This window comes from Apteryx rowi, unplaced genomic scaffold (genome assembly GCF_003343035.1).
Source record: "Apteryx rowi isolate R43461 unplaced genomic scaffold, aptRow1 scaffold_542, whole genome shotgun sequence".
Lineage (NCBI taxonomy): Eukaryota > Metazoa > Chordata > Aves > Apterygiformes > Apterygidae > Apteryx > Apteryx rowi.
This window is the reverse complement of record NW_020450808.1, coordinates 284,322-306,753: the sequence shown is the minus strand read 5'-3', so window position 1 is coordinate 306,753 and position 22,432 is coordinate 284,322. Positions and strand designations below refer to the sequence as shown.

The following is a 22,432-nucleotide window of genomic DNA, read 5'->3' as shown; positions in this document are numbered from 1 at the left end:
CGGCTCTGCCCGCCCGCCCCAACCGCTCCCCAGCCGTCGTGCGGCATCGTGGGAGCCTGGCTCTGTCAGTGCGGAGGGCAGCGAGGGGGCGGTGGGGCTCTGTCGCGGCCCGCCCCGGCCCTGGCTGCGCAGCTGCCCCTCGCTTCCCCCTGCAGCCGTCTCTGAACGCCGGAGGTCGCTCGGGGTTTTCCCTCAAGCGCTGTTCTGAGTCAGCCATATGTTCCGCTGGGAGGAGGGTCTTTTCAAAGGTAGCGCGTCTCGCCCCCAGAACAAAAATACTGACTCCAAACCGCATTTCACACAGTCTTTCAGTGAAATCACAATACTGCTCTCTAAAGAGCAGGATGTTAACTGACTTTTGGGAAGCCAGTCATCTGTATCGCTAGAGGAAAACGGGTAGGGGAGGCCATCTCATTTAGATACTGTATTTTCACTTTTAAGCGTGAAAGATGAAGTTTAATGTGAGATATTTAAACTAAAAYGAATGAGGAACCCTAATCCAGCTTTGACAGGGTGATGAGTTCTGTGGACAAACTTGTGAAGCAGATGTGGAATGTGACCTGCTTTTTTTAAACCTGAAACAAAGTATAAATACTAATTTTATTTTGTTTGTTAATTCAAGGAATAACTTCTGCTTCAGAATAGAGGTAGAATTTTAAGTTGARTTTGCTTAGTTTAAATGTTATTCTCATATATTCCCTTGATACAGAACTTATTTAGGTAACATGTAATGGCTACACTATCCATACAAAAACATCAAAATAAGTAAAATTATTGTATGTGGTAACTGTCAATTACCTGATTATGATTACATATAAAATAGTTTACAAGTAAATAATGAACTCATTTTGTTTACTACCTCTTTGGCATGCTGCCACCTTGGTATTTTTTCTCAAGTTGTATATTTCAGTTTAGTGATATTGTCCCTGCAAGCTGTTATTTTAGTACATAAAATTGAAGTTTTTCCATATGATAATGCTTTAAACTGTAAACACTGGTAGTTTAGAACTGAGCTTTGTGGAACTTGGTTTATAGAAATCTTAACAGATACAGCAAGGAGTTCTTTCTTTTCCCTTCTTTAAGATAATGAAAAGTATAAATAACTTTTATTATTTTTATTAGGTTTATATAATTATAAACATAGTGATTTTATTAAACCAAAGACAGCCAATTGGTTCTGAATCCAAACAAATTATTTGTTACTACATATAAGCTATGCTTTGCTGTGTTTCAGATCTCTTGATGTTCTATAGTATTGTATGGTCTAGCTCCAATAGAGTCTCACCTTCTAATGATAGCATGAAAACAGGAGCCTCATCTAGTGGAATGAATTTTCTATAACCAACTTGTATTCATTTGATTTTTATATTCCCCCTCCTCCTGCCCCCCTGTTGTTTGGTGATGATTAGGACATACCTGATAAGAGATCTGGGCAGAGTTTAGATGGTTAGATCCAAAAGCCTGTTCCTTAATACAGATACCTAAAATAGATGATGAAAACATCTTCAGAAAAGTCCTTGAGACGTCTCAAGTTCTGTTATGTGACTGTTGTCGCTTTGCCAATACAGAGATGTTCATTGTTGACATCTAAGACCCACAGATTGCCCCTATGCTGAGGGCATGGTCAGGTGCATGTGCTAGGAGCCCACTGACAGGATTGAAATTTTTATATCAAACAGTGGCAACGAATGCTTTAAAGAACATAGCTGACAGAAGGAACAGTAACTTGTGTCTATTGTATTCAACCCACGGGTTGAATAGAGTTCTAGTAACTATGCCCCTCTCATACTCAAGGAGCTCAGCTCTTTTCAGCCCCCTTCCAAAAGCAATCTTTGGGCTTTTCTGGGATGCAGTAATTCTGAGCTCTGCCTTTGTTTTTTTTTTATATATATATATATATATATATATATATTTTTTTTTTTATTTCCATTCTTCCTGCTGTTCAGCACAAAAGAATCCACTGCCTCACTTTCCCAGTTTTAAAATTGGAGTAGTGGTTCTTTTCTGTTCCAGGGATGTGTCAAGAGGATAAAAGCATACTGACTGTGAAATGTTTAAATATTGTGGTAATGAAGATGATAAAGTGCAGTCAATTCTATCTTATCTGGAAGACTTCTTCTGATAATAGAAGGAAAATGGCAATTTCCAGATAATACTGGAATGGTCACTGATGCTGGGAAGCATCAGTGCAGAGGTACCATAGATACTCCTGGTGACCATAGTGTACTTCTTGGGGATGTGGGAGGCTTAGAAGTTTGGGTGTAATGCTTAAGAGCAGCTGGGGACACACATTTCGTGCTCTAGTGCCTGTAACCTAAATAACTTTCAAAGCTCTAGTGAGTGATGCAGTGTCTTTGTTGGGGTTAGTTTAGGTCTGATGTGGTCAAACCCATTGAGYGCGGCTGGACCCTGACTGCATCTGGGTGGAGCCGGAGGGCGTGTCTGCACCACAGTCCTAAGAGCAGGAGCACAGGGTGCAACCCAAGCCTTTGTGCTCTTATGCTTAGCTTGAACAGAGCTCGTGTATTCCAGCCCACTACCACACAAGCGGCTTTTTGCTTGATGCTGTGTCTCAAAAAGCTAGTGACATTGAGGACCTGAAATGCATCTGTGGGAGATAGGAAAGGAAGTGCATCTGGATTTAACCTGGTAGATTTCTCCCTCTGTGTTTCTCTTAATAATCTTTGTCCATTATAAGGTATTTCTTTCTGAACTGCACAATATAATTACTTACTTTATCCTGTCCTACAGTTAAAATGCTAAGTTTAGCAAAACTATGAGACCACTTCTGTGAAAATATACTTCGTTGTCTCACAAAGATGAAGCTAAATTGAGAAATACACTTCTTACATATTGGATAATATGTATTGATATGAGATATTATTATATATTGATATAATATACTAATAAACATATTGGATGATGATGTTCCTGACAACTTATATTCCTTTCCCCATTTTTCCTCAGTACAAACAGGAATTTTTTGACAGTTTCTATATGCTGCCAGTAACTCTTTTTGAAATATAAAATGCATTTCTGTGTTTGAGTGTGTATTTGGTGCATGTCCTTGAATGAGAATGATTTAATGAAACCCATCAATAAAAATAAAGGCTTTGATACTTTTTCACTCTGAAATTGTCAAGAAAGAGATGGGAAGAAGTGCTSTATGCTAATCTGTCATCAAAAAGGTGACTGTAGCTTGTGACAAAGTGCTATTTGGCATTTCTTTTGATGAGTTGAAAAGGCTGTCAGTGCAGACACCCTTCCTGAATCAGACTCCTGGTGATTTGCCTTGGCTAAAGATTTAATTGTAGCTATGCAGAACTAATAATTATTTCAGTTAAGTGATATATATAATTCTTGTACTTTAAAGGACAAAAAATTATGCAATGTTGTATTTAATACACTATTAGAAACGTATTTCTGCTGTCGCATCAAGATTTGGCTGCATATTTCAAATAGATGTTATTACTCCTTCAGAAAGACTGCAGTTGGTTAGAATGTGTGTTGTGCCTTCCTATGGCTTTTGTCATATGTAAGTACACTTTTCTTCCATGAAGTTGCTGTAATGAATAGGTAGGAAAGATAAGGTTGCACACACACATTAAAAAACTCAAGAACAGCTGAGTAAGCATAGGGAAGAAAATGTATGATTATTTCATCTTATTAAAAGTTTGCTCCCTTAAGTAGAACAGAATTGTAACTGAGTAGCTGTGCTATCTTCAGAAATTTACTCTGTCTTTTTTATAGCTTGAAGCATAGCTTTAAAGTATGAATATATAACATCTTTCTGGTATTATAATCTGATCAATTGGGAGAAGCTGACAGGAGTGATCTACTAAATCTGTATCGGGTAGATACTGAAATTGACTTTTGTTATTTCAAGTAACAAGGTAAATGAAAAATTGTTGCTTCCTTTCTATGCACAAAACCCATTTCAAGTATTTTCATTTGTGGTAAATGAATGGTTATGCAAGACCTAGTAGAGATATAATGGAACATTAATACAACTTTCAGCCAAGTGAAATGGGGCATTGTCTTTCTTTTTCTATAAAATTATAGAAATGCCTTGCAAAAAAAGACTTACAATAATGTTTTTAATAGTTTTTGTTTAAAAAAAAGTCTTTCATGAGAAAAGTTGGAATTGCAGGTCTTTCTGTGCAACCTCCAGTGATTTGGAGGAAAAGAGGACTTTTGCCTTTAAGAAGAGTGCTTATAAAAAACCTGTTTAGCTGCTTTGACAATATAAATGCAATCTAAATTTAATTTTAAAAGCATGTAATTCTTAGTGTGCTTAATACAACTGATGAGAAGAGTCAAGACTTGCAAAGCATTAGTGTTACAAATTTTGATAATTCGATATAGAAAATCACATGAAATGTTGATAACATACTCTGGGTAAAGGATGCCATTTTATTTGTGGCATGGTTTGTTAAGCTACTGTGTATCAATTTATTAGTTTTTGAAAAGGTTTAGACTGAGAATAATAAAGTTGCTTTGACGCCTACAATTTAAAAGAAATTTTATAAAGGCAAATTGTTTTGCCTTGAATGTATTTCTAAGATAAGGTAAAAAGAGCGTTATAATTCTTTATTTGCCCTACAGTATCATTGTTATGCTGAAATAGTAGACTACAATATCTTGAGTTTCTTTTGAGATCATATGCCATGCATAGTTGGCTAATGAGTCAAATGATTTGGAGATAAGAGTTATCAGATTTTATTATTGAAAATAACATTTTGATTTCTGTCATTCATTTTGTTTTGTCTAAGCAAATTCTTTCTTTCTTGCATTTGACTTTGTAGCAGTAAGGATAAATAACCTGTTTTACTTGAATATAGGTTTGCACAGAAGAAAACATGCTTATGACTGTTTAGAGAGAGGTACGGTTTAGTATGCTAACTCAGTCTGGCACCTGAAAACAGCATGAGATTTCAATGTCTTGCATCATTGCTGCCAAAACACTACAGTTAACTTTAGTCTTATTTAACTTTAATTTGCAATAAAAACAACTTTTACATTTTTTTTCATAGTTATTTTTACTTGCTTTTATAGCAAAAAGTAAAATTTGGGGGTTGTGTAAGGTGGCAAATGGTGAAGTGTTCATTTTTGGTGGCTTCTTTGCTGTCGGGTATCTTCAGAAAAGCAGTGGTGTTGTAGCAGACTTTAGAAAGTTTCCAAAGTTGTTCCTATTCAGATGCAGCACAGAAGTTCTACTTTCATCTTATGTGATTATCTTTGGTGGTTAAATTGTAAGATGGTGCAGATGCAACAGCAGATTACATGAGCTCCTTTGCAAGAGTTAAGAGTTGATTGGGGAGAACTTAAAAACAAAGATGAGCAAAATGCATATTAAAGTAAACAAAATAGGGTGAGTTGAGAGAGGTAAGGAAAGGAAAAAGTATCAAATTCCAGTGAACTGCAAGGTTGTGATCATGTGGGGCTTGTTTCTCAACCTCTGTGAATTTAAAAAAAAGTGGGAAGGTAGGGGACTTAGCCTGGCTAGAGTGGCCTTTTACATGCAAGGTCCATTACCTTCCTGCTGTTCTTAGGTCACAGGTTTGGAACCACATTCCCTTGAAATGCATTTTAACCTTTAGGAGGTTGCCCTAATCTGCTAACCCATGTCCTCAGTAAGAAGTGGAAGGTGCAGAGACTTTTTTGCTTGTTGTATTAGAGGAGGTAAAGTATCAAGGAGGTAGAGGTTAAAGTAAATGAATATGAAACCTATTGCTGATGTTTATGGAAACTTTTTTTTAAATAAGGCCAGCATCTCAGAGGGAATGGGTAATGAGTGTTTAAATGAATTATTACAGTAGCTGTGTATATAGTTTGTTACTGATAATTAGCCTAACAATCTCTGAAATTAATTCATCTATCTAGAAAACTACCACTTATGTAGCATTAGTTTGTATTTTCCTTGTCATTTTAGCAGGGGAAAAGGGAAAAAAGGGGGGAGAGCCTGCAACAGCTGAATAATAAACAAACAATTTAGCTCAGATGTTACAGCACTTTAGCATGGGCTCTGGCTTCCAGACTGGAACAGGTTGATGCTTGGCCAGTCTGATATGAGCCAAGAAGTGTTGTCTGTCTGCACTAATCTATATAGATTAATTTATGTATTCATTAAATATATTGTATTTCATTGAATACATTGAATATAAAGATAAGAATGGTTGAAAATGTTGAAAGCACGTCTTGCTCAGCTTTTTCACTTGGGCATTTACTTGTAGACACACTTAAAGTTTTCTTTTTCCATGGGGGAAACTATACTTGTTTCTAGTAAAATAGCGTAACTTGAACACCATTTTTAAACCATATACTTTTACGGCTTTACTGCACCACCATAAATACAGTTAAGAATGTTATTTGTAAAGAGCTGGATTGATGGACACAGAGCTTCTCATGTGCAGGGTCTTGGCCTAATATAGGTGAGGTCATTTAGAAATGAAAATTGCTATTGTTTTGGTTTGTTTCTGATGCTGTTGAGTGAAATATGTCTGAGGCCATTTTCTAGAGGAAATGAGTTAATCGGATAGTATTTTTTCCGCCCAGAAGGCACTAACTGGTATTTGTATTGCATAGGATAAAACTTCTCTTGCCTTTGAGTGAATACTTTGAACTCTGAGTTTATGCCAGTTAATGGTCAGAGTGTGAGAAACAACACTTCTTGTCCTAAAATTGTTTTGCTGAAAAATTGGGAACTGATAGTTTAATCTGGGAACTTTGAGGAAGTTAAGTGTATGTTGTTGAAATTATGTTTGAAATACTTGATTGCTACTAAACTTTTTTTTTTTTTTTTTTTTTTGCAGGCTGGAGCACTTGATTTATTAAAGGAGCTTAAGAATATTCCCATGACCCTTGAGTTGTTACAGGTATGATTTTATATTGCTGGTATGTTTTAAAAGTTAACTCTGTAATGATGAGAGTGAAGCTGGCAAATTTGCATTATTATAAGCATTATTGTCAAATCAGCATTATTATAGGGTAGCTAATCATATTTCATCTCAATTTAGGGCACTTGTCATAGGTGTTTTCTTCTAGTAGCAAACTCTTAAAGTTGATCTTTCTGTTTAAGTTGAGAAATGGTTAATTTTGTCATGGACAAAAGGAAAGGGCTACTTAGAAACTTGCCTTACAGATAATCTTAGGTTCTTACTAACACAAATGTGACATGTTTCCCTCTCCCTTTGAGTAGAATCATCTGATGATAGCTGATACCTCCTTTTCTTACGTAGTCAGTTCTGTGTCTGGATTGCAAGTGAGGAGAGCCATAGTTCATACCTGCTCCATCTGTTTGTTCAAAGACAGGAGTCTTCAAGCAGGTTGTACTTCATCACTTCCTTTTTCATCCACCTAACCCTGAGTAGYGTTAATCTTACAGACAGGCAACTTCACCCGTCTTACTCCCCTGTGCAGGAGGTGATGGTGTGGTACAATCTTGTATAAACTCTCTCACTTGCATGCACACACTCTCTCATTTTGCCTATATCTATGTATCTGACATAGTACATTACTGTTATAAGCTCTTTGAAAAAAATAAGTCAAGGGACTTTATCTACATGTCAGATTTCAGTGTTTGTCATGTAATTCAGCAGGGTTTTTTGTTTTTTTGTCCAAAATATCTGAATATTAACTGTCTCAGTGAAAATTAGCAGAGACAAATGTAAGCTTATTTCTCTGCCATCAATATGTACTGTCATTTTACTGTAAGATCTGATTTGCAGTGGTAGCCATTTGAATTGGAAGAGACTGAAAAACAACTTTTTGCTAAGTGACAGCTATTGGTCACAGATACAGAATTAACTGGAAAGTTCAAATCTCAAGTGTCAGTAGCAATGTCAGTCTTGATGTGCATTCTGTATATTTTAGTGCAACATTTGGTGATATGTTTACCAAGAGTTTCATCATCACGCATGAAGGAGCATGGCTGATGGAACACTGTATCAGTCTCCTCCTTCTTAAAAGCCTGTGTTAACCTAATTCTTTTGAGTTTTTTTTATGCATAACTTATTACTAACTATTTGCGTAATAGTTTTTTTCTACCTTTGGAATGAAAAAAAATCTCTGTGAATGCTCCAGAAATGCTTTATAAACTGTAAATGTGTAAATGCTGCTGTGCAAATTTCATGTTCTTAGTGTTGTGAATGAGACTAGAAGGCATAATTTTACACCAAACAGCAGGACATTCTTTACCCATGTAAGTTCTTAAGATCTTTATGGTGCAAGTAGATAACTCATTCCTTTTTAGCTGCATATGAAAACCTTTCTTAGCGTTATCAACAGAGGAGGACTCTTCATCTTGATAAATACAAACAAACCCAACTGCCTGCCTTGTGGGGCGCTTCTATGATCTTGACTTAACATATAAACAGTTGCATACTAATTCTGTCCCTTTTTCTATCCTGTCTGAAAGAAGCTTATTTTTTCCAATCCATATCACAGATAACGTGTTTTTAAAGTGGATTAATATTTCCAATAAAAGATTGTTTTGATCTGTACGTTGGGGGTGGTCACCATGTGAGTTTTTAGAAAAGGTTTCTCAGTGGTTACAGTGGGTCTAAATGGACCACGTATTTAGTCTACTCTTGCTCAATAGATTGACTGTAGCTTTAGTTAGGAGAGATGTATCTGCTGCTGTATTCAAAACATTTTTCCTCTTGAACAGGGGAATGTTGTAACACTGACACTATAATTTGCATTTAACAGCATATTTAGATTCAAATTTACAGTATTTTTGTTGAGAGATTTATAAATATGCAGAGTTAGCTGTAAGTTTTCTATGTTAGTCTCCCAGATTTGGTTAAGCAACGGAGGGCTCAGAGCAACAATTTAAATGGGGAGTAATCATGCGGATTGCTCTGGTAACCAATCATTAATGTGGTAATCTCAAGGAGGATGCTGATGAGAAAGTGGGAGCACTAACTTTGCTTCAGAGATTGAAATATCTGTCTTTAGACTGATGAAACTCAGGACATCCCTGAAATGCATACTTCCAAACCCRTTTTTAAGCAATTTTGAAAACTGGCTACATGAAAAATCTCTCTGCAATCTCCGATGTGATGGATTCATCATTACTGTGTAATGAAACAACTAACAACTTGTCCTGTGACATGACTGTTATTTCAGTCTGCGCTGGGGAAATCCTCTGAACAATTTACAAGGGCTTGAAATAGAAAGGTGCACATCAGTCTGGTCTTAGCTTATGCTTATGTCTCAGGTCTTTCTTGCCTCGTCTTTGTCACAGAAAGATGAAGTGGTTACAGACAATAATACTACTTTGTCATATCTAACTGAAGTTATATGTAAGCAAGCTGATCCTTGCTCAACTATGCAGCGACCTGGTAGCCATCGTAGCATGTGATTGTCTGGTGGTCAGAACTGCAGATCAATTTAGCAGCTGCACAGTACTAAAGGCATTGTTTCCATAGTGTGAATGCTGGGTAGTGCCCAGATGAACAGAGAGACAAACTGTCTTTCTTTTAACTGACAGATTTTACTGGGTACATATACAAGTATGCAAAACTAAGCAGTTTTTTCAAATGCTGACAGCTGATCTGCATGATAATTTTGAGAGTATAACAATATTTTGTGATTACTTGGGTCAATTTGCAGGCAAACACATGGGTAAATCATTCCTTCCTGTCTTTTAGGTGAGATGAGGTCAAGTGCTTTAAATTAAAGCAAACAAATGAGCTGTGTTTACATACTACCTTAAGAAAACCAAGAGCTTAGACAGTTAACATAATCCTTTTCTCTTGTGTGATCAGAGGAAGAAATTAATTTGTTTAATTGGTGTTTTGAGTTGTACTTATTTAGTTAAGTTTGTATGATGGTGTCTTCCCCTTTCTCTGATGAGAGTAGGTAATGACTAATTATCAGGAGAAAGTTTTTTTTGTTWTGTTTTGTTTTTGTTTTTTTAGAGAGACATTTATTCAAATATGGAGAGTAGTTGATGAAGTTCCAAACGTATGTTAAGCTTCATTGTCTGAACGTAATGTCCAGAGCATGTATTTGGCATGTCAAAAGAGAGCGGTACTGACTAACGATTTRCGCCTTTTTGCAACCAGTTGTTGCATCACACAAGCATATCATGAAAGGAATATGCAGGCAACTGTAAAGGAAGAAATGCAAAATGTTAGCCTGTATGTGGAGTTCTTGGAGAGAGAGTCTGCATATTCGCACTCCATACTTGCCATTGGCTTTTACTTAGAACCTTACTTACTGTGCAGGGGCTGAGGGGATGCTAGAAGGAATTGTACCACTGGCTCTCCATACTCACTTTCAGTAGCCTGTCTTCAGTGCTCAGCCACAGAAGGGGAAAAGTGAAAGGGAGTACAAGAGCTGCTGCATCTAGTTGGTGTTTTCTGTTAATGTGAATGTGCAGAGTCCATCCTGAAAAACTTTAGTTACGGGTGAGTAGCCATCCATTTTCTTTAGTCTATAATCCATGTTAAGAACTGATGCTCAGACCCGAGGTTATTTGATGGGTCTCCTTTGCCAAAACAACTGCCAAATATTTTAATACATCTCCGGTCATTTAGCATGTCTGTGGTGCCCAAAAAAGTGCCATGTGTGGGTTCCAAGGAGTAATCTACAGAAACAAATTTCCATTTTTAGTATAACCCAAAGATCTGAGTTTTCCTTTAAAGAAGAGACAATTTATGACAAACCACTGCAGAAGTAAATAGAATAAAATATATTTTTTGACTCCTGCAAATAGTAAATGCAACAAAACTAAGCATCTTAAAAATGATCTAAAAAATAGTCATCAAAGTAAGATGTCAAATAAGAACTTGTTTGTGTTGTTAAATGCTTTTTTTTTCCTCACCCAAACTAAAAATGCATAAATGTTGTAAATGTGTAAATGCTCATGTTATATGAACACATTAACAGACTTCTGACTAAAGTAAAACTTTTGCTGCTAAGTGTGTCCTCATCCTCTAAGCCTTAAAAGGAGTGGATTGTAAATTAATGTCTTTTTCACTCTGTAGGTGGCAGTAGTGCCAAAGTTTTAAAGCCTGTCACTGACATGGCCTCTTCAAACGGGTAGGCTGTTCGTACTGTTTATATTTAAAAGCAGAAACCTCTGTGTTTAAGATTTAAAGACTCTTAACTATTGCCAAAATTATTAGGAATATAATACATGGTCACTCCCAACTGATATTACAGCTTCTTTCACAGCCAGGGAATGGGAGCTCTAAGAACACTGAAGTGACTGAAGCAGTTAGAAAGCTGCTTCTTGAACCAGAACGTGAATACAATCATTTTTGCATAGGAGATTAAGATTTTTGGTTAGAACCGTAACTAAAATGTTATATAAGATTTTTTAGATTATTAGATGTGTTGAATGTCATAATTATTTTCTATTTAGGTAAGTAGTTCTGTAGAGTGTTTTTGAAATGATTTAGGAGCAAAATCTTTTGATTGACTCCCCCTAACTCCCTGCTCCCTTGCCCCTCCAAAAAAAAAAATCTGTTAAGGGGACAAGTGTTGGTATTGCTGTATTTCTTTGCAAAATATACAAATTGATAAAATAACTTCTGTAAAGGCTTGCAGCCTTTCATCCTGATATTCTTAAAAAATATACTTTTTTTTTTTAACTGCTATTGTCAAATTACAACTTTGTGTGTGTGTATCTGTTAAATTATCTACATGTCATCATTTATGATATATATTTTTATTTCTGTTGCAGTCTACCAGAATTGGAATGTCAGTGAATGCAATACGCAAGCAAAGCACAGATGAAGAAGTTACATCTTTAGCAAAATCTCTTATCAAGTCTTGGAAGAAGTTATTAGGTATTACAGCACAAACTTTTTTTTTTTTTAAACTGCGCTTGCATGTTTTGACTATATGCAGTCTTAATTCCGTGCCACTATCTTTCTTTAAGATTTTTCTGTGCTCCTGTTTTAGTATTGAAACTTTCTCCACTGATGTGTTTCTTTTTCCTCTTTGGCTCCCACCAGTGCATTACTGTGAAGTGTATTCAGAGACAAAGTCAATGTGCTTTAATTGGGACTGAGAAGCAGTAGGAAACTAGCTTCTGTGGCATGACTCATTTCTGAAGTCTCATTGCCTGCTGTTGAGCTAGTGTGACCGTACTGCAGTGCTAAAAGCTAACGAACCTGTTCTTGACTTTATTTCCTTTGTCAAATGTAATATGCGTTCTGAAGAGTTTGTGCGGAACCTTAAATAGAAGCATGGAGGCTTTGAAGTTTGGTTATAAAATGATTTGTGAAGAGGAAAAAGCAGAGCGCAAAATTGACTTTAAAAATCTCTTACAACTTACAGACAATGACTATTTCTCTGAGTAGATCTATACATCTATACTTTCTAAAATCTTCGTAGTATTAACTCACTATTTAAAATTATCTGTTTAATTTCCCATATAAGCAATGACTGCAGCTAAGGAATCCTTTCTGTTAACATGTTTTTATTCAAGGGTATTTTGGAGCACTTGATTTTAATGCGTTTGAAAACACTCAAAGCTTAAAAACTGTCTTTCAGATATTTTTGTTCAGTCATTGTGTGTACTCTTACTTCTTTGTATCACATTTCAAATAAATTAAGATTTAGAAAGCTTAAAGTTCTAGAACAGAAAACAGTTTGTATTAATTTCTACAGATTTCAATATTTGACATTCTGTCTAGAAAAATATGCTAAGTATCAGAAAGTGTTAAAATCTCCTACCATTTGAAGTCAGCCTCAGTTTATCAGTTATGTAGTATTTTATCAAATACTTTGCTACTCTTTTGTAAATGGTGTAGAAATGACTTTATCCATTTGGTAGTATTTATCTAGACAAAAAATGGACAAATTGTGACTGCTTCCATAGTATACTTTTCTACAGTTTTTGTATTCTAATAAGAAGCAACAACCCTTATACCAGAGAGATTTCTTCACGTAACTTTTTAAAGTTAGGTAATACTAACTAGGTTAGTATTAGTAATTAAAGTTAGGTAATAGTAGATATGCTGGTAAAACACTTTTAAAATCATGATACTGACTTTTGTTATAAATTAAAGGTGTATTTTAAAAGCAATCTGTTCAAAAGTCACTGGTAAATGTAAGAAATCACATACTTTTTATGTTTAAATTTTAATTTAAAAGTTGAAGTCAAATATATGTCTGGTGGATAAAATTGATAAGATATACAACTGGAGGCATAGACTTTGTTATTCACTTGAAGTACTCTAAATACTTATAAAAGCAGCAGCTGTGTGACCTAGTTAAGTAGATTCATATATTTTCTTACACTTCATTTAAGTAGTAAATGTATAATGAATTAAAAAAAAAAAGCCCTATCAAAGGGTTTTTTTTTTTTTTTAAGGTTCCAATTTTTGATACCTCAATTTAATTTAGGCAATAACATGGAGGAAATATTCTGTTTTTTCCACAGAATACTGAGCTTTTGGTAATAATTCTAGATAATGCTTTTGTTTGAGCTAACCCTTCTATAACTATTGAGCAAAGGAGTTGCTATTGATTTGTTGAAACAATAGAAATAGTTTTCTGTTTTTCTTTAACCCAGTATCTTAAGTCAGTCAAACTTGTCTTAATATATCAATACCTATAGCTGACTCTTCTTTAACCGTTCAAACTGTTTAACTGAACCGTACAGAGAATTATTCTCTGTATGTTAGGACCAAAAGGTGTTCTTGCTGTAAAAGTCTAGAATAAGATTGTGGTGTTTGATGATCACAGTAGGTCAATCTAAGTGTAGGCTGCTGCTGAAAAGGGGTGGTCCTGACATTCTTGTTCTATCCTGTGCTAAAACTAGTCTTCATGTGGCTATTTCGTAAGCTGGAGCAGAGAACTGACCAGATGAAAACTAATACTTGTGGTTTTCTTCTGGACTGGTTTTCACCTGTATCATTTCCTTGATCTAACCCATTTTGCCATCACTGTGCCCATCACAGGGGTTGTGGCAGTAACATTCAGATGGGGAAAGGTGGAACTTCCCCTTTTAATGGCTTGCTACATTCAGATTGTCTTAGGACAATTGTTAGACTCTACATTAAGACTGCTTGCATCAAGTGATGCCAAACRTATGAGGAACTGCAGAAGAAATAGCAAATATTTGAAAACAATTGGAACTTGAAAATTCTTCTTGATTATAATGTACACTTTATACTAAAGCATAGTAGAGCAAATGTTTCACCTCTTGTTTCACTGCTATACACTCATTAATTCATTAGAACTTAAAATCTCATAACTCTCTGGAAGATAGGGCATCTAGGCTGTGTGAAATATGGGTGGGAATCTTACAAAGTACTCTTATTCTGTTTTATCATTAGTTTTGACTTTCTCAGAAGAATACGAAATACCATATGTTGAGCTGCTTGAGAAATCAGTTTCGATTATGCTGTTTATAGTGCATGTAAAATGGTATGGATCAAAGATGGCACCCGAAGCGGACAGCTGTTAATCGTTCCAAGCATTGTACTCAGAGATCTGAAGTCTTTGTGAGTTATTTTTATAAATGACATTTTAAATTTAGGAAAGAATCTTTGACTGTTCAGGCTGCATGTAATGTCTAAGTTGAATGCTTCTGGAACTTGTGTTTTAAAAATGCATGGGAAACATGAGAAGAAATCAAGTGAGGTTCTGAATCACCAGAGCATAAGAGATGTTTATGGCTTGATTCAAACCATACCAGGTTACGAATGGTTTTCAGTGAGGTCAGAAGCTGGCCAGTAGGTGGCTTGCAAGTATTGACTGGTGAGGCAGCAAGTGAGCTACAGTGCAAGATTAGGTTTTCAGATGTTGTTATGAAAACATTAAACCATGTGGCCTAGTTGATCACAATTTAGATAAGGAAGCAAATTCTGCTCTCAGAATAAAATACTGTTCAGTCATAAATGGGATTTGCGGATAGCGACTGTTTTGCCAAATAAGTGAGAGTATATAGAATATGCTGTGGAGATGATAAATATGTGCATATTCATTTAGGTTATAAGGTGTGTTTCTTTGTATTCAACTYAAAAGATTTTCTTTAAGGAATTTAATATTCTTCATCGCAAGTAAATGCTTATTGAAYTCTAAGAGTATACACTGAAAAAGAATGTCCAGACCTTTAGCTAAGTAAACTTAACTCCAGTTTATGTACTGGACTGGACTGGAAATGCAATATGACTGGACAATAAACTGACGTTAAGTACGTGTGTGATCATGTGTTGCCAGTAATAAAAACTAAAAATGGAACTGAAAGCATTTTGAAATGCCTATATCAAATTACTCAGACATGAGTTTTTATTGTTTTAAGAAAGAATGCTTCAGAGCTTGAAGTTCTTAAGAGAAGATAACGCGAGCCAGATTCCACAGAAGCGCATTACTCAAATGAATTTGTGCATACAATCTGTTGTTATTTTGAACCTGGTTTTGATTCTACTGTAGCAAACTGGTACAGTCTAGGACTATCTTACAGGTATGTTACTGCTGTCATTCAGTCAAATTGTTCAAGGGTATGAAATAACCTTCTGGCTTTGCTTTAAAAAAAAAAAAAAAAGAGAGAGAGAGAGAAGTAATTGGGGAAACAAGTTCCTGAATTACAGTCTAATAGTATTTAAGAATATTGTTTACTATTGATAGTAATTGTATGAGTCTTTATGAGATATCAGGTAGAATCAAGAACTTCATTCTGTGCAAAAATAGTTTTAGAACATCTCTTAATTTGCATATTAAGTATGATCTTTGGAAATTTTCTGTCAGGTTTATATTTGGAATTATTCAGAGTACAATTAGTAGAGCTGTAATTTGACAGGATCATCAGTGGAGGGGTAGTAATACATAACTACATCCTATTATACAGGAGACAAAACGTGTGGCAAGTTCATGTGTCATGCTCTTTTGTCACTTACAAAAATTTTTTTTTTAAAGGGCAAACAGTGCCTCATTTTCTTGTTTTTTTTACAGAATTCAGATATTTCTCCTGCCTATGCTACTACTAGAAAGAAGCTTTTCTGATTTTACCTTCATGTCTTACTATATCTTGCAGAAGAATTGGTGACAAACGTACCTGCTTATGCATCTCAAGGTTGTTGTTGCTCACAGTCTGGAAAATGGGATCTAAAGCATTATTAAAGTTGAGAATCACTGTTAAATCATTGACTATGCCATCTGTTACCTGGTCTTGGACTTCTTTCTCTTAACTTATTTAAACTGAATACTCAGGAAACTTTCCAAGTTTTGGAGTGATATCTGATTTAATAACATATGACAACCTACCAAATGAAATTCACATATACTTCCAGGGAATATCAACCTTCCACCAACCTTTCAGAAAAATTCTTAGTATTTTTTTAATTTCTTAAATTTAAGGTTAAATTTATAAATTAATAAATTTGAATTAGTTTATTCTAATTTTTTTCCTTTTACTAGCAAATGTCTTGAGTTCACTAGATATATGATTCTAACTAGAAAAATCTACAGTTAAGCTACTAATGGCTTCTAACATTCACATTAATGATGTTGTCTCTGGCCATACGTTATTACATTAAAAAGTTTGTTTGGATGACAAAGAACACTGTCAGGTCATGTTTGACATTATTTCTGGACATTATTTCATTGGAAAAGCTTGAAAGATCTTTCCAATTAATTACAAGTCACAAATGTGAACTGTGATGCAGTAGTGAGAATTTTGATAGTCTTGTTCCAATGGCTGATAGTCAACAATTCATGTTACTAGCTTGTTCTTTATATTTTGAAGAAGAGGCATTAATATAACTTAGCTTTAAAAAAAAAAATCTTTGTTTTGAGAAATTTTTATGGCCATCTGACACTGATAATTAAAGCTGTCAAGTTACATTTTTCATTCCTAAAATTGACTACAATTTCAATTTGTTTGAAAAAAATGGAAAGTTTTAAGTTTTAGTAGTTGTATAAACTTTAAGAAGTAATCATGCCTATTTAAAGGATCTTACTATAATTATCTWAATATTTATATGCTTCTCTAGATTTTCCGATGTGAATCACTTTTGAGCTTGTGAACTTTTGAATACCTTTCACCGAAAGGCTATTTTTCATCTTAATTTGTTAGAATTTCTGTGGTTGTCTTTAGTTCCCATCAGCTGTCATTTGCCAGTGACTTAAACTTGCCCTTTAAATGTAAAAAAAGTTAATTCGTGGAGTCTAATTTCCAAGGAATATATATATATTTTTTAATCCTTTCTCCAGAGGGTGGTTGACCCTCTATTGATCTAATGGGATCTAGCAGATTGTTAATTGCCTACTGTTCTTGCTTTGATACAATATTTAATAGAATAAGAAATCCTTACTGATGTGTGAGTTTAAGAAAAAATACTGCTTGACACTGAATTGCTTGTCCTCATTTACCTTTATGGGGCATAAATTGGAAAATACTGACTTAAACACTTAGAAAAATATTTCCAGCAATCAGATACTAACGTTATAAATGTATGCTCAGATTTCTGAAACTGGATTAAACAAAAATATTTGTAATTCTTCTCAAGTGATTAATGAAATTGCAGTTTTGAAGACATTTGCTCAAGATGGTCCCATTGTGGCAGCTGCTTGACCTTGATTTGAGGGATACTTGCACAGACTGGGCCACACATGTAGAAAGAGCTGTGCTTTTGCCTCCTGCTGCTTACGCCTGCCTCATGTACCCCTGCCCTCCCTAAGTAGAAGAGCAGTCTCAGTATCAGCTTTTGCTGAACTGTTCCCAGCTGCCTGCCTTCTCTGAGGAAACGGCGGTGGGCTCAATGGAAGCGTTTGGTAAACTGTAACTGTGAAAGAAAAAATATGGAGGCACGTGAGCTGAAGCAGAGGTCTGTTCTAATATAGCTATGCCATTTTCTAGAACCTGAGCTATACTCCAAGATACCTACTGGTCTATTGGTTTGTCTCAGAATTTCGGACAAAAATAATCAAGTACTTGAAAATGATGAGGGTAAATAGGATTACATATATATATATATAGTATTTCTTAAATTATCTATTTTGTGTGTGCATTGCCATAGAGAGTATTCTTGTGAATATGCATGTTAAAACTGGGATTCATTTTCTTTCTGAGTAATATATACTTTAGGTCTTGTAGCAGAGAACTTCCTTGACCATTCAGTTTATAGCATTGTTTTATTAATGAAATTGTTTTTTTTAGTAATGATAGTTGATTGTATTGATATCTTTATTAGGATTTATAAATATCATCTGTATCTTATTAAAGAGTATCAATCCAAATGCATCATCTGCTGTGTTTAGTTTTGTTTTTTTGTTTAGTTTTGTTTTTTTAATGGAGGAATCTATCAAGGATTAAATACAAGGTTACAAACAGTGGGGTAGGAAATTCCTAAACTATAAGTTTTTGAAGGCTGGAGGAATATTCTGGACAAGTATTCTTGTGTGCTGCCCTGATTCCTATACTGTTTCTAAGGCATCTATTTTTGAGAAAAACATCTGCAGACAGAATACTAGATGGGTTCTTGGTCTGATCCAGTACAGCTCTATGGTCTCCATTCACAATGATGATTTTTTTAACAGAGATTTGAGATTTGTTAAACTCCTAACTTTTGATCCTTTTCAGTTTATTATATCATTTCTGTGTAGATTTGAATGCAAGTTGTGCATATTAAAAATAAGCCAATACAATAATTTTATATTGTCTAGAACAAAAATTTTAAGCTAGGTGCTTGAATAAGAGACCTGACTTTGAGAGGGTGGGGGGCAGGGTCCTTCTGAAAATCAGGATATTTTTAGATGCTTAAACAAGGTTTACCTAAGTTAGGACATCTTCATTTCAAAGACTTGAGCCTAATCAGATTTTCCTGTTTTGCTTGATCTGGTTTTAGTACTCTTTAAAGTTTGTAACAGATGTTTATGCTGATAATACAGTCAACAGGATTGGAAGAGAAGACAGTGTAATGGCAGATTTATGAGGGATTAGAGAAAGAGGAGTTCACAAAATCTAACTTCAGATGACTGAGGCCAGTCTTGCTAGGCTTTCTCCATAGGCAGTGGAGGGAGTCATCCTTTCTAGAAAGCAAGTCAAAGCAGGAGCTTGGTTTAGCACCTCCGAATTCCTCTTTACAATAGGAGGGCACCTCTGTTTTTCTCACTAGACTGAACTTAAATGTTGTGAATGCCCTTCTTAATGACTGACTTCTTTATTCTTTCTGATGTTGTAAAATCATCATTAAACATACTCTATGTGGGGAAGACAAATTAAAGTATTTTTAAACATTAAGGCAACTGACTTCAGAGCAATCAAAGAAGTTACTCAGTGCGTGTCTGGAGAACTCTTCAAAAGTATATGAACTTGATTATTTTTTTTGAGTGTTTAAGTAGAAATACTGTGAATATAATTAAAGAGAATGATATGCATTTAGTGGGAACTTATATTTATTGCATGGAAGATAAAATTTGGAGACTTGATACACTAGTTTAAGAAGCTATCCTCTCCGCAGCAGAGCTGGCAAAGGGAAAGTGTAGAAGTCTGTGTTTTCATCATGTCTTCTCTGGCAGTTTAAGCAGGTGCTGAACTTGACCTGAAGCATCTGGAGTGTGGGCATACATTTCATTTTGCTGAGTTGGGATGGGAAGGGAGAGTCTATACCCCCAAAGGAAGTCAAAACAGAGTGGAAGCTGATACCATTTTTAACTGGCTCAGAAAAAAATCATCAAAGATATTCTACTAGTGCTTTAAAACAGTTACTGTTTCTGTGTAAAAGGAGTTTTTGATGTTTTTTATTTCCAGATGGACCTTCAACCGATAAAGATTCTGAAGAAAAGAAAAAGGAACCTGCCTCTTCCTCACAAAGCAGTCCTGAAGCAAGAGAAGAAAGGTACATTATTTGTGATGACTATACAAATAATCTCACTTAGATATAAATTAATATTAATCTGAGAAATCAACCAGTGTATACATATACTTAAATTTTTGTCCAAATTTGTCATACTAGAGAGAGCTTCCGCATTCTTTTGTAAATGCATGCTGTTGTATAAGAAATGCTGTGTTGTCAGGGAAGTAAATCATGCTGTTGCTAACACTAAAAAATAAAAGCTGAAAGTCAAAGGTCAAAATATGACCGGACTAGTTAAGAGTGTTCTATCTATCTTATCTGTCAAATACTTCTTTTCTCTCTCAATACTACTACAGAGCTCTTGGAACTGTAAAACAACTTCTAATTGCAATTTCCTGGTAGAATTATGTATGTTAGAGGTTTAGAACACTTCTTTTGTCTTTGCTTTTTGTTAAAACACTGTAAAATGCCATAAATAAATACCACCTCATTATGCATCTCTTTTGGTAAATGTAAAGGTATGTTGTCAGAAAAATGGACCCATGTTCATGACATGTTAGGAGCTGAAGAACACTTGCAAAATACTATCAGTAAGCCATAGGTTTTTTTTAATGTGATTCTACTTTTAGTGAACCTGTTTACAACAGCAGTTCTCAAATTGAAATTTCACCTTTAATCACTTGTCCCTGTGTGAGTTGAAAAGTTTGGTTTACTATTTGCAAAAACTACATTAACTCTTTGTTTGTGACCGTGGTACCCCTTCAGTATAGTAAGCAGTTACAAACTGGATGTTAGTAGTATTTCTTCCCTGTTTTAAGTTCCATGAAGAAAAATGGTTGCATGTTTATGCACATCAGAGAGAACTGAGAATTTAAACTTATATCCCATATAAAGGGGTTAAAAAAAAATCTCTATATAGAATTCACCCTGGTGAATATTCCAGAGACACTTGTTAAATTGTAGTAGAGCTATAAATAACTTTAAAAATATGATCTATGTTCTTTTTACTGATTACCATCCAATGGATGTAGCACAAGAACTGTGTTTTGCCCTGAAACTAAGCTATTAATGGGGGAAATAAATCTTTCATATTCATTTTTTTGCCTTTTTTTAGCAGTTCAAGTAGTAATTCCAGCAGCAGGAAGGAAGAGGGTAATGCTCCCTCAAATTCTTTCATCCCTTCTTTTCCCCGTGCTCCAAGCACTTCGGATTCTGTACGAGTGAAATGTAGAGAAATGCTCTCCACAGCTCTCAGAACAGGAGGTGAGCTTTGCAGAATATATTTTCAAATTTAACTGTTTCCCTTCTTCTCCACTTCACCCTTCTCCCCTCTGCCCCCACAAGTTTTTCCTAAAATTTTTATGTCCATTTGTGTATATATACCTGTAGGCCAGTTGTGTAGGTTTGTCCAAATTACAAATACTGAGTAACCTTGGCAACAATGGGAATGTGTTGACTTTTTTTTTTGGTGGCTGATGATACAGGATGCTTTGTGGCTTCCATTTGCCTGATATCCTGCCTACAACAAAACTTGCTTTTCATGGTATCTTTTAGGATATTGCCTCCATAATGCCTCATTTGAATCTCTGTAGAAACTGCTATTTTTTTGTTTTCTGTGAGAGTAACACTGTATACATGCCTTCTTTCCTTACACAAGAGATCCTGTGAGCCTTCAGATTCCGGTTATTGAAAGTTGCCTTTCAGTTTTGATTTAATCTTGAAGCCTCATTGAGGTACTTGTAGTGAAGAATCTCACATTGCTCATTCTTCATGCCTTTTGGGCAACTGTAAATTGCTTTACTGTCTAGGTTTTTTTTTTCTCCCTCATGTACACTTAGGTATCTTTAAACTGCCAAATGGAATGATATACTAGATGGGGAGCAAAGTGAAAACTGGACTTCTCAGAATGACCTGAATTCCTTCTTGCAGGTCTTTCTCTTCTACTAGAACTTATGACTTAGCTCCTGTTCTGCTATTACTAGCTTAATRTAACCTGCCCCAGTGTAAGGGAACTTGTGAAACATCTGTTTTCACACTTTGAATTCAGTTAAAGATTCAGATACAGCCAGTTATCAAAGCTGACTGAAGACTGTAATTTATTGACCTGTGGATATATAGTTCATAGGATTCTAAAATAATTTGTGATCAAACGATTGCATATAGCATCTTAGTATTCATGTTTCTATGTAGCTGTAATTTTAGTTAGATTTTCAAGAATTCTTTTTGCAGTGTTACCTCCTATTGCATGTGTTACCTGATGATCCATGCGTCAAATACCAAACTCAAAGTACAGTGGKTTTTTTTGTTTGTTTATTTGCTTTTGTTTTTGGTTTTTTTAATGGCCTTCTGCATGAGACAGGGAGAAATGGTGTCTGGATTACTGACTGAAGTTCTCCCATGCTAAAATGAGAAGGAAGATATTTTATCTAGTTTTGATATTTAGATATTTTATCTAATTTGTCCTAAGCTATGTTGAAAGACGGATGTATTTTTGGTAACAGGTTTGGTCAGAAACAGTAAACAGTTATCTTTGAGACATTTCAGGTCATTGTCTTCAAGATTGCCAAGGTTTATTTCTTCTAACTTATATGTTTTAAGACACTTCTCTGCTTGAAAGCTTTTTTTTTTTTTTTTAGTTCTTAGCTACTCAGCCTGGCACAACAAAACCA

The 22,432-nt window shown here is 35.2% G+C and overlaps 1 protein-coding gene across 2 annotated transcripts in view; it reads left to right on the top strand.

Annotated features, from left to right (window-relative positions):
- Nucleotides 1-22,432, top strand: part of LYPLA1 (lysophospholipase I) — a 52,282-nt gene that overhangs the window by 21,703 nt on the left and 8,147 nt on the right. For both annotated transcript variants that reach the window (XM_026081321.1, XM_026081322.1), the window contains 4 exons: nt 6,813-6,875; nt 11,696-11,801; nt 19,718-19,805; nt 20,878-21,026. In XM_026081321.1, coding sequence (XP_025937106.1) covers nt 6,813-6,875; nt 11,696-11,801; nt 19,718-19,805; nt 20,878-21,026 — 406 coding nt within the window. The remainder of the gene's footprint in view (nt 1-6,812; nt 6,876-11,695; nt 11,802-19,717; nt 19,806-20,877; nt 21,027-22,432) is intronic.